Genomic DNA, 13,674 nt, shown 5'->3' on the forward strand with positions numbered 1-13,674 from the left:
TGACTCTCCCTGTATTTATTAAAGATTAGCAGGGACACCCAGAAAGGACTAGGGTGAAATTAGTCTCACAGAACCAGATGTTCTTCTTTAACAAGAATACACTTCCAGGGAAAACCCATTTAAAAGCTTCCAGGGGGCCGAGAGTGTGTCCACTAACCAAGCCAACCTTTTTTTTTTTTGCACTTCTGTCATAAAGTTTATATTCAGTTACTTTGACAACTGCCTAAGGGGACAGATGACTGCATAAAAACCTGAATATACCTGACACTTTAATGCTGGAGTATCACCCGTTGCATGGCTGCACTTGGGTCCTAACCTGGGATCCTGAGTTGGTTTGTCGTGTGGTGGGTGCGGCAGTGCACTGTATCAGTGCGTGCTGCTAACCCCCCTTTAATGCTGGACAGATTTAATTTAATTTTTTTTCAGACAAAGACCAAGTGTGGTGTGGAAAAAACAGTAGGAGTTGGGGGGGCTGGTCAATGATTACTGTTAAAACTAATATTTTCAATTAAGGTATTAAATTAGTGGGTGCTGGAATTTGTCCATGTTATTTGCCCAAGGAGATAAGTTACATCACTCTTATTAACGTTGACAATCCTCCATATGGTGACGGAGACTTTGGAACAGAAGTAATTCATTCATTCAGTTCAAACACTTTGATGATGAGTCGTTCTGACCCTACAGTTAGAATATGTGGCAACTTCACCCATTTGACTTTGTAAGGAACTATGACAAACTTCCGTCAGTATGTGTCATGTGTTGTTTACTTGAGAAACAAAAATTTAAATGTAAACCTGTGACACCTTTCGGCAGATCTGACCACAATCTTATTAATCCTATTCCCAGTTACAAACCTGTTATTACCACCAGGATACTGAGGATGGTTAGCCTGGAGACTGAAATGGCTCTGAATGACTGCTTCCAAAGGGCAAACTGGGAAATGATGAGTGTGTCACATGAGGATTAATGACGAGGGACTCGGTCACCAAGTCACAGGCTGTCATAACTTCTGTATTGTACACATATACAGGTGCTGGTCATAAAATTAGAATATCATGACAAAGTTGATTTATTTCAGTAATTCCATTCAAAAAGTGAAACTTGTATATTAGATTCATTTATGACACCTAGACTGATGTATTTCAAATGTTTATTTCTTTCAATTTTGATGATTATAACTGACAACTAATGAAAGTCCCAAATTCAGTATCTCGGAAAATTAGAATATTGTTAAAAGAGTTGAAGACACCTGGTGCCACAATCTAACCAGCTAATTAACTCAAAACACCTGCAAAAGCCTTTAAATGGTCTCTCAGTCGAGTTCTGTAGGCTACACAATCATGGGGAAGACTGCTGACTTGACAGTTGTCCAAAAGACGACCATTGACACCTTGCACAAGGAGGGCAAGACACAAAAGGTCATTGCTAAAGAGGCTGGCTGTTCACAGAGCTCTGTGTCCAAGCACATTAATAGAGAGGCGAAGGGAAGGACAAGATGTGGTAGAAAAAGTGTACAAGCAATAGGGATAACCGCACCCTGGAGAGGATTGTGAAACAAAACTGTGGGGGAGATTCACAAAGAGTGGACTGCAGCTGAAGTCAGTGCTTCAAGAACCACCAGGCACAGACGTATGCAAGACATGGGCTTCAGCTGTCACATTCCTTGTGTCAAGCCACTCTTGAACAAGAGACAGCATCGGAAGCATCTCGACTGGACTGCTGCTGTGTGGTCCAAAGTTATGTTCTCTGATGAAAGTAAATTTTGCATTTCCTTTGGAAATCAAGGTCCCAGAGTCTGGAGGAAGAGAGGAGAGGCACAGAATCCACGTTGCTTGAGGTCCAGTGTAAAGTTTCCACAGTCAGTGATGGTTTGGGGTGCCATGTCATCTGCTGGTGTTGGTCCATTGTGTTTTCTGAGGTCCAAGGTCAACGCAGCCGTCTACCAGGAAGTTTTAGAGCACTTCATGCTTCCTGCTGCTGACGAACTTTATGGAGATGCAGATTTCATTTTCCAACAGGACCTGGCACCTGCACACAGTGCCAAAAATACCAGTACCTGGTTTAAGGACCATGGTATCCCTGTTCTTGATTGGCCAGCAAACTCACCTGACCTTAACCCCATAGAAAATCTATGGGGTATTGTGAAGAGGAAGATGCAATATGCCAGACCCAACAATTCAGAAGAGCTGAAGGCCACTATCAGAGCAACATGGGCTCTCATAACACCTGAGCAGTGCCACAGACTGATCGACTCCATGCCACGCCGCATTGCTGCAGTAATCCAGGCCAAAGGAGCCCCAACTAAATATTGAGTGCTGTACATGCTCATACTTTTCATGTTCATACCTTTCAGTTGGCCAACATTTCTAAAAATCCTTTTTTGCATTGGTCTTAATTGATATTCTAATTTTCCGAGATACTGAATTTGGGACTTTCATTAGTTGTCAGTTATTATCATCAAGATTAAAAAAAAAACATTTGAAATACATCAGTCTGTGTGTAATGAATGAATCTAATATACACCTTTCACTTTTTGAATGGAATTACTGAAATAAATCAACTTTGTCATGATATTCTAATTTTATGACCAGCACCTGTAAACTGTACTCCGCTTTCCAAACTACAAGCCCTGGATTACTAAGAAGCTACAAAGTCTGCTGAATGCGAAAATTAGATCATGCAGATTAGATTACATAAACTTTATTAATCCAAAGAGGAAATTCTGATGCATACAGTAGCCGAAGCATAAGAAACAATGATATAGACTCACAGGACAGATAATACTGACAATCAATTGATAGATAAATCAATATATACAAATAAACTTAACAAGTACATCGTGTGGAAACACTGAATTGCCTAATAGTGGTGGGCAGAAAAGACTCTCGGAGGTGCTTGTTAACACACGACGGTAGAATGAAACTGTAGCTGAAAGTGCGCCACAAGAGCGCCTTCTGGTGGGGATGAAGGGCAGTTTTCTTGGTGGCATGAAATTTTGTCATCATCTCCCCTCCGGCTCTTTTGTCTTGCTGATATGGAGTTGCAGCTTGTTGTCCCTGCACCACAAGACAGAGTTCTCCATAACCTTCCTGTAAACTGATGTGTCTCTATTATTAATGCAGCCTGTGATGGGGGATTCATCCAAAAATGTTTATTGACAAAGAGGCTGTGAAGAGCATAATAAGAATGCCGAGTAGAGCTTACAGAGTTAAAACCGAAAACAAACTCACTTAGAAGAACATGAAATATGTTTGGAATGGACCGGTCATAATTACTGGACTCAAGCAGTCCAGTGCTGGGATGCTAGAGGGCAAAGTGGAAACGGCTAAGACCCTGAACCAATGTTTAATTTGATTTTCCCATCTTCCACTAACCCCTTAGAGGAGCTATCTAAGAAAGGGCAGAACATACTCTGGTTTTTTTATTCTTTCATTTTTTAGGAGACTATATTCCCTTAAAGTGGGTACATGTTGAGTACCTCTAATCCAAAATTCCAAAATCTGAAACGTTCTCAGCGCCTGTGTTCCCTCTAATTTTTTTTCCTTCACTGTTAAGCGGATGTGAAAAACATATGTGCAGATTTCAAGGGGATTTATTCATTTCGAACAGGAGGAAAGGGGGAGCATCTGGACCCCTGTGAAGCATTGAGCACCATGAACTTAGGGCACATGATCAGCGACCAGGGGTTTTTGGAATGGAATTTGGGGGCTTTATCTCCTGTGACGCAAAATCGATGACCAGAAATGACGTCCCCCGTGAAGCAGCGAGCACCGCGAACTACCAACACTCACTGCAACAGCGCAATCGATGCTGCATGGCAGTTTCAATATGCTGTGTGGGGCAAAATGATAATACCTGCATGGCAGTCCAAAAGTTCTGCACAGTATCTTTACATATAATAACTATAACGCTACCGTGGCTGTCCCGGGATTTTAAATCACCTGTAGCTTACAAACCGTTTGACCTATTGACCTGAAATTTGGTACACACATATACTATGTGACATCTACTGTCCGCTTTCAGGGTGATAATTAGCCTCCAAGGTTATTCCTCTTTTTTTTTTTTTTTATTTTATTGTAGAATCAACTCTTGGCAGCAGGGTCTCCTTGTGGCGCATGCATACAGGCACCGTTCTCATTCCCTACCACCTTCGCCGTCACTTCCCCTACCTCTTCATATCTTAAATCATTCTTGTGGCAGATTGAAGACTTAAGTGCCAGCTTAAGTGAAAAATTAAGGAAAAGGTACTAAGTAATTGTAACACAAACACTGACTTAATTAGTTTTAACACAAAAAGATGCCGACGAAAGAAGAGAAGAAGCGTACTGCTAGGTTGGAAAAAAGAAGAGCTGCTCAGGATGAATGCTAAACGTACAGAGAAAGAGTCTGAAAACTAGAAATGGTCAAGTCAAGTGTATTCACAGCTTGTTATCGTGCAGTGCGCTGCTACTGATATATACTGTCCGTTTGTCTGTCCAGGATTTTAAATCACCTGTTGCTTACAAACCTATTGACCTGAAATTTGGTACACATATACTACGTGACATCTACTGTCCACTTTCAGGGTGATGATTGACCTCCAAGGTTATTCCTGTTTTTATTTTTATTTTATTTTATTGTTGAATCAACTCTCGGCAGCAGGGTGGCCGTGTGGTGCATGCATATGTCAATGTTAATTTATTCATATAGCACATTTAAAACAACATAGGAATGCTGCGGCCAAAGTGCTTTGCAATAACAGAATAAAAGAAAACATACAAATAACATAAATAGAAATCAAATATAATATGGGTGCCGTTCTCATTCCCTACCACCTTCGCTAATCATTCTTGAGGCAGATTGAAGACTTAAGTGCCAGCTTAAGTGAAAAATTAAAGAAAACATACTAAGTAATTGCAATAAAAACACTGACTTAATCAGTTTTAACACGAAAAAGATCATGGATCATGCGACTCATCACGTGAAGTATAAACCCAGCTTAACAGTGACAGTTAACAACAAGCAGAGTGCAGAGCAGACACCCAGGATGATGAAAGCTGCTGCTACTTCAGAGTCAGACTTACTAATTAGTAAATAATCAATTCAGTAAGTGATAAAACAGAATGAAAATTAGGATGAAAATACTGCTCACAATTAAAAAAAAAAATGAAAAGAAAATTAAATATTCCCCATATAACATCTTACTAGATTTTAAATAAAATCTGCCAAACCTACGGTAGTTTTGTAGTTTCTGCCTTGATCTTCTCCAAAATCTAAAAACTGGGAAATAATGACTTCACTTAATTAGTCTACAAGTCTAAAAAAAAAATGAAAGTTGGTTGAAACAAAAACCTGCAGCCACAGGGGGTCCCCAGGGCCGAGTGACTTGAATAATGATGTCGGGATGATCGTGTTTGTGTACAGTCAGGTTTATTTTCATTGCTCGCACTGTGAGCAACAGGGCATGGCAGCCAAGAATGCTTGCATGAGCTCATCTCTCTCTTCTGCCAGTTTCTCGGGATTGTTGCCCCCCGTTAACAACACAGTCACCTTTTTTTTTTTTTTTATGCTTCCTATATTTTTTAGGCTCGTGTGTTGAGCTCTGCAGTCCATGCCAGTGTCAACCTCCATCCAGCGGTTCCACTGACAACACAAGGGGGCTCATTTTCTGCTTCAGGACCTGCTCGGCACCAGTTGCCTGGCAACCACATCCAGGATATGCATCATGGAGGTCCGAGCTCATCTTCTGTGTTCACAGCAGGTATGTAGCAACCAGCAGAGAGGCTGGCACTCAGGAGTTGGCATGCCTGCTTGGCGAGTGTTGTTATCATATCTGCATAATTTGCTCTAAATGCATTATCAACATAATGTCGTATGTGTTTGGTTTTATTAATCTGCTTCCTTACATTCATTTTACTCTGACACACTTCAGTTTTTTTGTTTTTTTTAAATGTATGTATTCAAGAGAGACATGCCAGGTGAAAGTTAGCAGTCTTGCCTTTAGGGCAGATGGCTTCAGCAGTTTTGTGTTTCTTCTCCAGTGCCCATAAGGTCAACAGCTTGTCTTCAGTTCCTTTTAACAAATGACCCTCATGCCAGCCTTCTAGGGGTGAGTTTAGGTAATAAGTGTGTGGACTCTGGTACAGGGGGCTCATATACTGTAGGCAGGGTTATACTGCAGTGTATACACCATGTCTTAGGCGTAGGAAGCTCTTGCAGCTGTTGGCCATAAATGAAGTTGAAAGCTTATACTTATGTGTGTAGAGCATTCATTTAGCATAGATTTTTGTGGCTTGCTTGGCACCTCATAATGTTCTTTGGTATAACCAATGATCATACGTGTGCCAAAGATGCACAAGTTATGCAATACATGTGGTAGTCTGTGCTCATTTTTTGTTTTAGATAGATAGATAGACAGACAGATACTTTATTAATCCCAAGGGGAAATTCACATAATCCAGCAGTAGTATACCGATACAAAGAAATAATATTAAATTAAATAGTAATAAAAATAAAATTAATGTTAGCATTTACTCCCCCGGGTGGTTTTGACATTCATCACTAAAGTAGGGCTTGTAGAGGTGGCAAACTTTCCATTTAAATTTGAACAAAAACAAAAAAACGGAAAACAAAAGTGTAGGACCCTGGGGCCAGGATAGCAGATTGCTCAGCATGGCCTATCTTGGAGTGTTTGTCTGGCACAGGAGTCACCAAGTCCAGTTCTGGAGGACCACTGTGGCTACAGGTTTTCATTCTACCCCTTTTTTTTTTTTAATGAGTGCCCTGTTTGTGCTGCTAATTAACTTTCTGTGAATTTGTTTTAATTGAATTACTTTCATAAGATTTGTTCCTCTAAATTACTTTATTGTTCCTCTGAATTGCTTCATTTCTTTCCTTAAACCAAAATAAAATGTGAAGTGAGTGAGCCAACAGAAGACCAACTAAGTCAGGGCCTGAAATTCCAACCAATTTCACTCCAACCAGCTGCTTAATGAGGTGCCACTTTAATTAAACCCGTTCTTTAATTCCATGGCTTGTTGCTGCTCTCATGGTGTATTAGCAGACATTTCTGAAACTGTTGATTTTCTCTTCTCTAAGAGTTTTGTGGACCTGAGCTGATCAACATTCCCGAGACCTTCATCTTTCTTTATTTTCAGATATTGTATGATGGACACCAGTTGTTTTGGCTCATTTTCAAGACCAAATCAGATAACTTCATTTAAATGAATTTGAATTAGCAGCACAAACAGGTCACTCATTAAGAAAAGGGTTAGAATGAAAACCTGCAGCCACGGTGGTCCTCCAGGACTGGACTTGGCGACCCCTGATCTGGGAAGTGCGTGCCTTTAAAGGTGCTAATCATGTTGTGTGAGCAGATCCCACTTGTGTGGCTTGCAGTAAGGGGGCTCGAAACTGTAAAATGAGCGTTTAACTGGAAACCTTGTGACATTACATTATCTGCATTGTGAGGGAGCATCAGTTACGGCACTACAGCCATTTGGCGCGTTTCCCCAAGGGTGATCCAGCTCGTAAGATCCTCATTGTTGGGGACCCGAATGGCTGGACCAGGCCAAGTAACCATGCCCTCGTAACACCTGGCTGCGGCAGATAGAAGGTCATTTCCGGAGGGTGTCTGCCTGTGGGGTTTCCAACCGGGATCCCGAGCTGTTTCGTCGTGTAGTGGATGCGACAACGAGCTGTACCAGTGCATGCTCCCTAACTTGACTTGACTTGTCACTTTGTCAGTCTTAATCCTGACTTTTTTTTTACCACATCAGAGGTGGATTGAGGACCTCTCATATGCAGTCATGTCACCTTAGAATGGCAGCATTACATTAGCTTTGTGTGACTGGTGTCCATTGCTATGAAAAGCTACTCACTGTGTTTGCCCACCTCTTCAATACTGAGAAGCTTTTTGTATTCTTTTGTAGCCAAAGGGATTTATGATTCCAGCAAAACCATCTCAAATATTTCCCCGGTGGAACCTCCAGCTCCACGTCGATTTGCACCCGTGCCAATGCCAAAGGAGGACAAGCTGCCCAGCAACAAAGACAAGCCAGGTAAAACTTCAGAGCTAATTAACTACCTGCACAACTTAAGTCAGTATCTCATGACATGATTTCTAGCGGGTGGGAATGTCAGACTTGACGACTGCAGTTGATGATCTTGTCGAGTGTGTTTGATTACATGACTAGAAAGCACAGAGTTTGTCAACTTCGATGACTCCATACCAACTTACCAGCACCAGTTCACCATTCCAAAAGTATTGTGACCTTGCCCTTTTTGTGACAGCTAGCTTACGGAGTCGGTCCTCGTGTGAAGGCTTTACAGGTAGATGAATTCAGTCACAGTTTTGGCCTCTTTCCCCCTTCCTCACCGCTCCCTGCCCCAAACCTCCCCCCCATCTGCCATGGTACATAAAACATACAACATCGAGCTTTTGCAAGACCACAAACGCATGTGTTCCTTATTCCTCATAGCTGTATTGTGTACATTTTCCTTGCAGGTGAGCTCTCTCATTGGTTGTCGGCTCTCGCATGCCCATGAGCTCACCCTCATGTCTTATAGCAAAATCATACCTGTTTGGCGTTGTCAAGGTGAGTCACAGACTGGTTAGAGTGAGTCACTGGATATGTCACACACTACGTGACTGCTGGCACAGGTGTGTGTCCTGTGATTGTCCCTAAAATTATGTAAATGAAGTCATGTGATGTGACCGGGGCCTTTACCAATTGTTAAATGAGCTGACACTTAAGGAATGTGAAGCCTTTCTTCCAAATGTATTTGTTACTGGACTTCATGGCCTGCTCTGGAAGGCATTTCTTGTTTCTGTAGTTCAGTTGTTAAACAAGATTTCTTTGGCACTTTTTGTACGAGAGAAACAGAGAGGTTAGGAGCACACGCTGATACAGCACATTGCCGCACCCACCACATGATAAACCAACTCAAGATCCCAGATTAGGACCTAAGTGCAGCCATGCAACGGGTGACACCTCAGTACCACACTAGTTGTGATGGAATGGAACCAGTATGAGGTGGCCGGAGTGCCAATTTTGCCACCAACACCCAGGTTTTTCCCTGCAGGGGCTGGATGCAGATTAGCGTGATACCCACCGACGTTGAAAATGTTTCTGTACTTTTATATTTTCAATGGAAACGCTGAAAGCCTGAGGAGCAGTAAATTGGTCGTGTCTGAGAGTGTCATGTGACTAGTTCTGTCTGGCAAGCCGGCTGCCCTTGCAGTTGAGTGTAAGTGTTGTCACCCTGTGGTGAAGAAATGGCACCAAAGAGGAACAGCGTTCTGTCACATGTTTTTTGTGGGCAGAAGGTGTACCGGGAGCACAAATTCATCCTCACATATGTGCTCAGTATTGGGGTCGATAAAGTTCTGTCTCGTAGTGTCATCCATGAGTGGATTGAAATGCTCGAAAATGGCCGTACTAGTGTGACGGATGCAGAGACCGTTCCGGATGTCCAGCTACAGCCACGTGATGATGATGATGATGATGTGAAGACAGTGGTGCATCAGTCACCACGCGCTCAATCAAAACATTTTTTGCTGATGGCATTAAAAAGTTGGTACGACGCTGGGAGAATTGCAATCGCAAAGGAAGGTGACTATGTAGAAAATGTCATTTGTTTTTGAAATATTTAATAAATAGAGTTAAATTAAAGTGCGGAAACTTTTTGAATGTCCCTTGTAGCTTTTCTAACTGCATGTAATTGAACTGTAAAGTGGCTCTCCTTGGAAACTGAACCGTGAAACTTAAGAGACTATAAGCCTATGTTGTGTGCTTAGCAGTAAGTTAGGGAACGGGTCCCACTTCTCACAAATGGCATGGTACCCAGGAGGAGAATGCTCCAGCCATTTCTATTTACCCAGGAGTCTGACCATCTTCTTTAAATGCCGCATGTAGGTTGAAGTGTGTCCCGGGTAGCAGCACTCCATGGAAACGCCAGGATTTTAAAACAATTTTATTTAACTTGACTCCTCTGTCTGTTTGTTTGTTTGTTTGTCTGGGTCAACTAATGTTAAACCCACTTTTGGCGAAGTTATTTTCTTCAAATTTTGCATACGGGTTCAGTATCGGTGACAGTACAATAATCCGCCAAAACCGATGCAATTACGTAACAAATTTTGCCGTAATCAATGGTTATGCGATTCCAGTTAATGCACACAGAACAATGACGGAGAGAGAATATAGTGAGATATCGGAGCATACGAGTGAGAGACGCATTGGATTGCCCCCACTTGCCTCTCTTGCCTCTTCCAGTGAGTGGAGTCGGTAAATATGCAGGCCGACTTTACTTGTTAATTCTTGCGTAGGAGTCTCACCTTGATGATCACAGTGAGGCAGTATTGGCGTAAGTGTGCCGTTCTGTCATCCATATTTTTTTTTTTCCACAGCGACTGAGCGCAAATGTCCTAAGAGCCTGAAAGAAAAAAATACCAACCAAAATATACCGTATTTACAGTATAATTTTTGGTATTTTATAATGTCGGTTGTGTAAGTCGAATGCGGAAAACTCTTGGTATTGGTCCAAAAAATTACGATATACTAACACCCACCTGAGAGAGTAACCACGGAGCACATGGCCTCTTTTTCTATGTGGGTGCGGCAATGCGCTGCATCAGCATGTGCTCCTAACCTCTCTCTCTCGCTCGCTCTCTATTGTGCCTACGTGACCACACAGTAATACCCGCACTATTCTGAAGTGACGTTTGTACTGATTTGTGTTTTTTGTATCTCACACCCTCGTACACCTTTATCGTAAGAGCATCCCGTATTCAGATGGAACGTTCGATCAGAAAAAAATATGAAGCTGGCTTTAAATGAAAAGTCGTAAAAGAAATTGGTAACTGCGCTGCTGCAACAAAATTCGATGTGTCTGGGAAACTGATGGCGAGATTGGAGGAGGCAAGAAGATGTAAAAAAAAAAAAAAAATTTTAATGTCCCATTTTTGAATGGGTGTATAAGTTGTGGTCTGGTTGTATAATCGACTTTTCGGGTTTCAAGTCCCGACTTATACGTGAGCATATACGGTAATTCTTTTTAGTATTCAAATAATTCTGCAAACTTTTAAAGAAGCTTCCCGTTCATGAAAAATGATTAAAGAAAAATTATTTGCAAAATACTCAAAAAGTAAAAAATAAAATATGTACTTTTTTTTAAAAAAAGTGAAACGATTATTTACTTAAGTTATAAATGCACTAAAAAGCAGAAAATAGATTTTTTTTTAACCACAGTGTTCGTGGTTATATGTGACTGAAATCGTGGGGTGCACATAAATTAATTAATTTAATCAATTAATAGAATAGCTACTTTCATCATAAAAATAGCATTGCAGTTCCCCACAATGCTAAACGTTTCAAAAATTGTTTGAATCAATTAATTTATGTGTGCCGCACGATTTTATTTACAATACAATACAATTTATTTTTTGTATAGCCCAAAATCACACAAGAAGTGCCACAATGGGCTTTAACAGGCCCTGCCTCTTGACCGCACCCCAGCCTTGACTCGCTAAGAAGAGAAGGAAAAACTCTCTTAGGGAAAAAAAATGGAAGAAACCTCGGGAAAGGCAGTTCAAAGAGAGACCCCTTCCCAGGTAGGCTGGGTGTGCAGTGGGTGTCAAAAAGAAGGGGGAGGGGGTCAATACAATACACAGAACACAAGTAATCCTCAATACAATATAATAGTAAAATAAAAATATTACAAGCACAGAGCAGAATGTAACAGTAGATGATATCCCATAATATGATTTGGATTCATTGAGAGTCCTGGAGACTTCAGGCCATCAAGCTGCCTCCACCTACTAGCCATTCCACAGCTGAGTCAGCTCTGAGCCAGCCAATCCGATGACAGGACCCCTCTACCCCACGATTCCTGCAATCCTCCATCAGGGATGACTTTACCTTAGGCAGGCAAAACAACTTGGCAGGTGGGCAGTAACACCAAGTGCCACATTTGAGTACTGAGAAGAGAAACTGAATAGGTGAGGGTTCGTAGCAAATCGCATTTAACCATGACAATAGTAGTTAAAGACATTTTTTTTTTTTTGCTTTTTAGTGCATTTGTAACTAAAGTAAATAAAATTGTTTTACTTAAAAAAAAAAATGTATACATTTTATTTCTTCTGGCTTGTTGTTTAGAGTTGGGTCCATTCACTGTTGAAGTGCTGTTTTTTGTTTTTTTTTTTGTTTTCTTCGCTGCCACACTTCCAAGACAAATTAGCACCACTCTCCTCGTCTTGTATCCTTTGACTTCAGTCTCTAGTCATTACATAGTGAACGTTTTTGGCACCTCTTTTCCAGCTCTGAAAACACTCAGGGTGTGTCTGATGTGACTCAGTTGCTCAGTTTGGAGCCCAGTGTTGGTATCCATGCATTTTGTATGATTTTAAGCAGCCGGTTTCCCCTGAGGGCCCTGTCAGCTGTTGGGTGTTCCTAAAATGCACTCTTCATGTCATTCAGGCCCACAAGCCCAATTTTAATATTGTAGGCTTTCAGAATTTGACTCATCATTTTGCATTTGTGCCAGGCGATGCAGGTAGTATTTTCCTTAAAATATTCAAATGTGGGCGTCTTCCTGGCAGCTCTAAATTTTGGTAAAATATACCCTAAGTATCCAGTCTGAAATGCTGCCACCTACACCAGTCATCACATGTTTGACTAGCTGTCACCTCCCTGTACATCTTCGCACTTCACAGGTTTCATCTGCTAAACCATTGCTTTCCTTGGCTGAACTAGCGGCTCTCCTTTGCTTTGCTTTATAAAGTGCTGAATACGCTTCCTTCCTAATACAACATCGTGCTGACTTAATGAAGCTCCACTGACAGTCGGTTCTCACCATGATGGCAGTTTCATCTGCTGATTGAAGCCATTCTAGCTTTCAGCTCACCTCTACCTTCTAGGAACTCTTCTCACTATTACAGATGTGTGCCTGTGAACCCAAAGGTAATAATGTTTAAGGAGTGTTTTGAATAGCAGTATGTTCGCACTTCTGTTTACCCAACACTAAGGGACTTCTAAACTGCAGGTTCCAAATTGCTGTTTGTTTGTGGGCTTCACAGATGGAACGGTCTATTTTTGTTTCTTAAATTATTTAATTTCATACGTTCATGATCACCCTGTGAGTTAGTAGTGGAGACCTTGTGATTGTTTTGACATCACCTTTCCAAAATGAACACCAACGTTAAGCACCTTAGACACGGAGTACAGATATTTTTCTCATTTTCTCCCTTTAGTTAGGGGTAGTGAGGAAACAAGCTTTCTTTATTATTGTTATTATCGTTACTTCTTCCTATTCCATTCACTTTACAGGTATATCTCTCGATTATAAAAGGAAATCCTGGGCCAAGACTTTCTCGGAGATAATTTCAGGTCCCGCCAGACAAGACTTTGTGCCAAGAGATTTTGACAAGTCCCGCCCTCCTCGCAAACATTTACAAGCACGCCCTCGGTCCACTCACTTCTCATTCGTGTGAATGCTATTGTCCGACACAGTTCCTGCGCTCTCAGCTCCAAGCGGGATTGGAAATAAAAGACAAAGATTTGAAGACAAAGTAGAACATCATAAAGAGGTTCAAAAATGTTGGCACGATACACATGCAGAGCAGGTTAGAGAATCTGAAAGCACTAAAATTTGAATGTCTCAAAAACTGATAGTAAAGATCGCATTAGAGCTAACAAA

At 41.3% G+C, this 13,674-nt stretch overlaps 1 protein-coding gene across 2 annotated transcripts in view; it reads left to right on the forward strand.

Moving 5' to 3' along the window:
• The window catches only part of kiaa0586 (KIAA0586 ortholog), a 215,379-nt gene that overhangs the window by 44,260 nt on the left and 157,445 nt on the right, over positions 1 to 13,674 (forward strand). For both annotated transcript variants that reach the window (XM_039741637.1, XM_039741636.1), the window contains exons 6-7: positions 5,566 to 5,740; positions 7,911 to 8,039. In XM_039741637.1, coding sequence (XP_039597571.1) covers positions 5,566 to 5,740; positions 7,911 to 8,039 — 304 coding nt within the window. The remainder of the gene's footprint in view (positions 1 to 5,565; positions 5,741 to 7,910; positions 8,040 to 13,674) is intronic.

This window comes from Polypterus senegalus, chromosome 18 (assembly GCF_016835505.1).
Source record: "Polypterus senegalus isolate Bchr_013 chromosome 18, ASM1683550v1, whole genome shotgun sequence".
Classification (NCBI taxonomy): Eukaryota; Metazoa; Chordata; class Cladistia; order Polypteriformes; family Polypteridae; genus Polypterus; species Polypterus senegalus.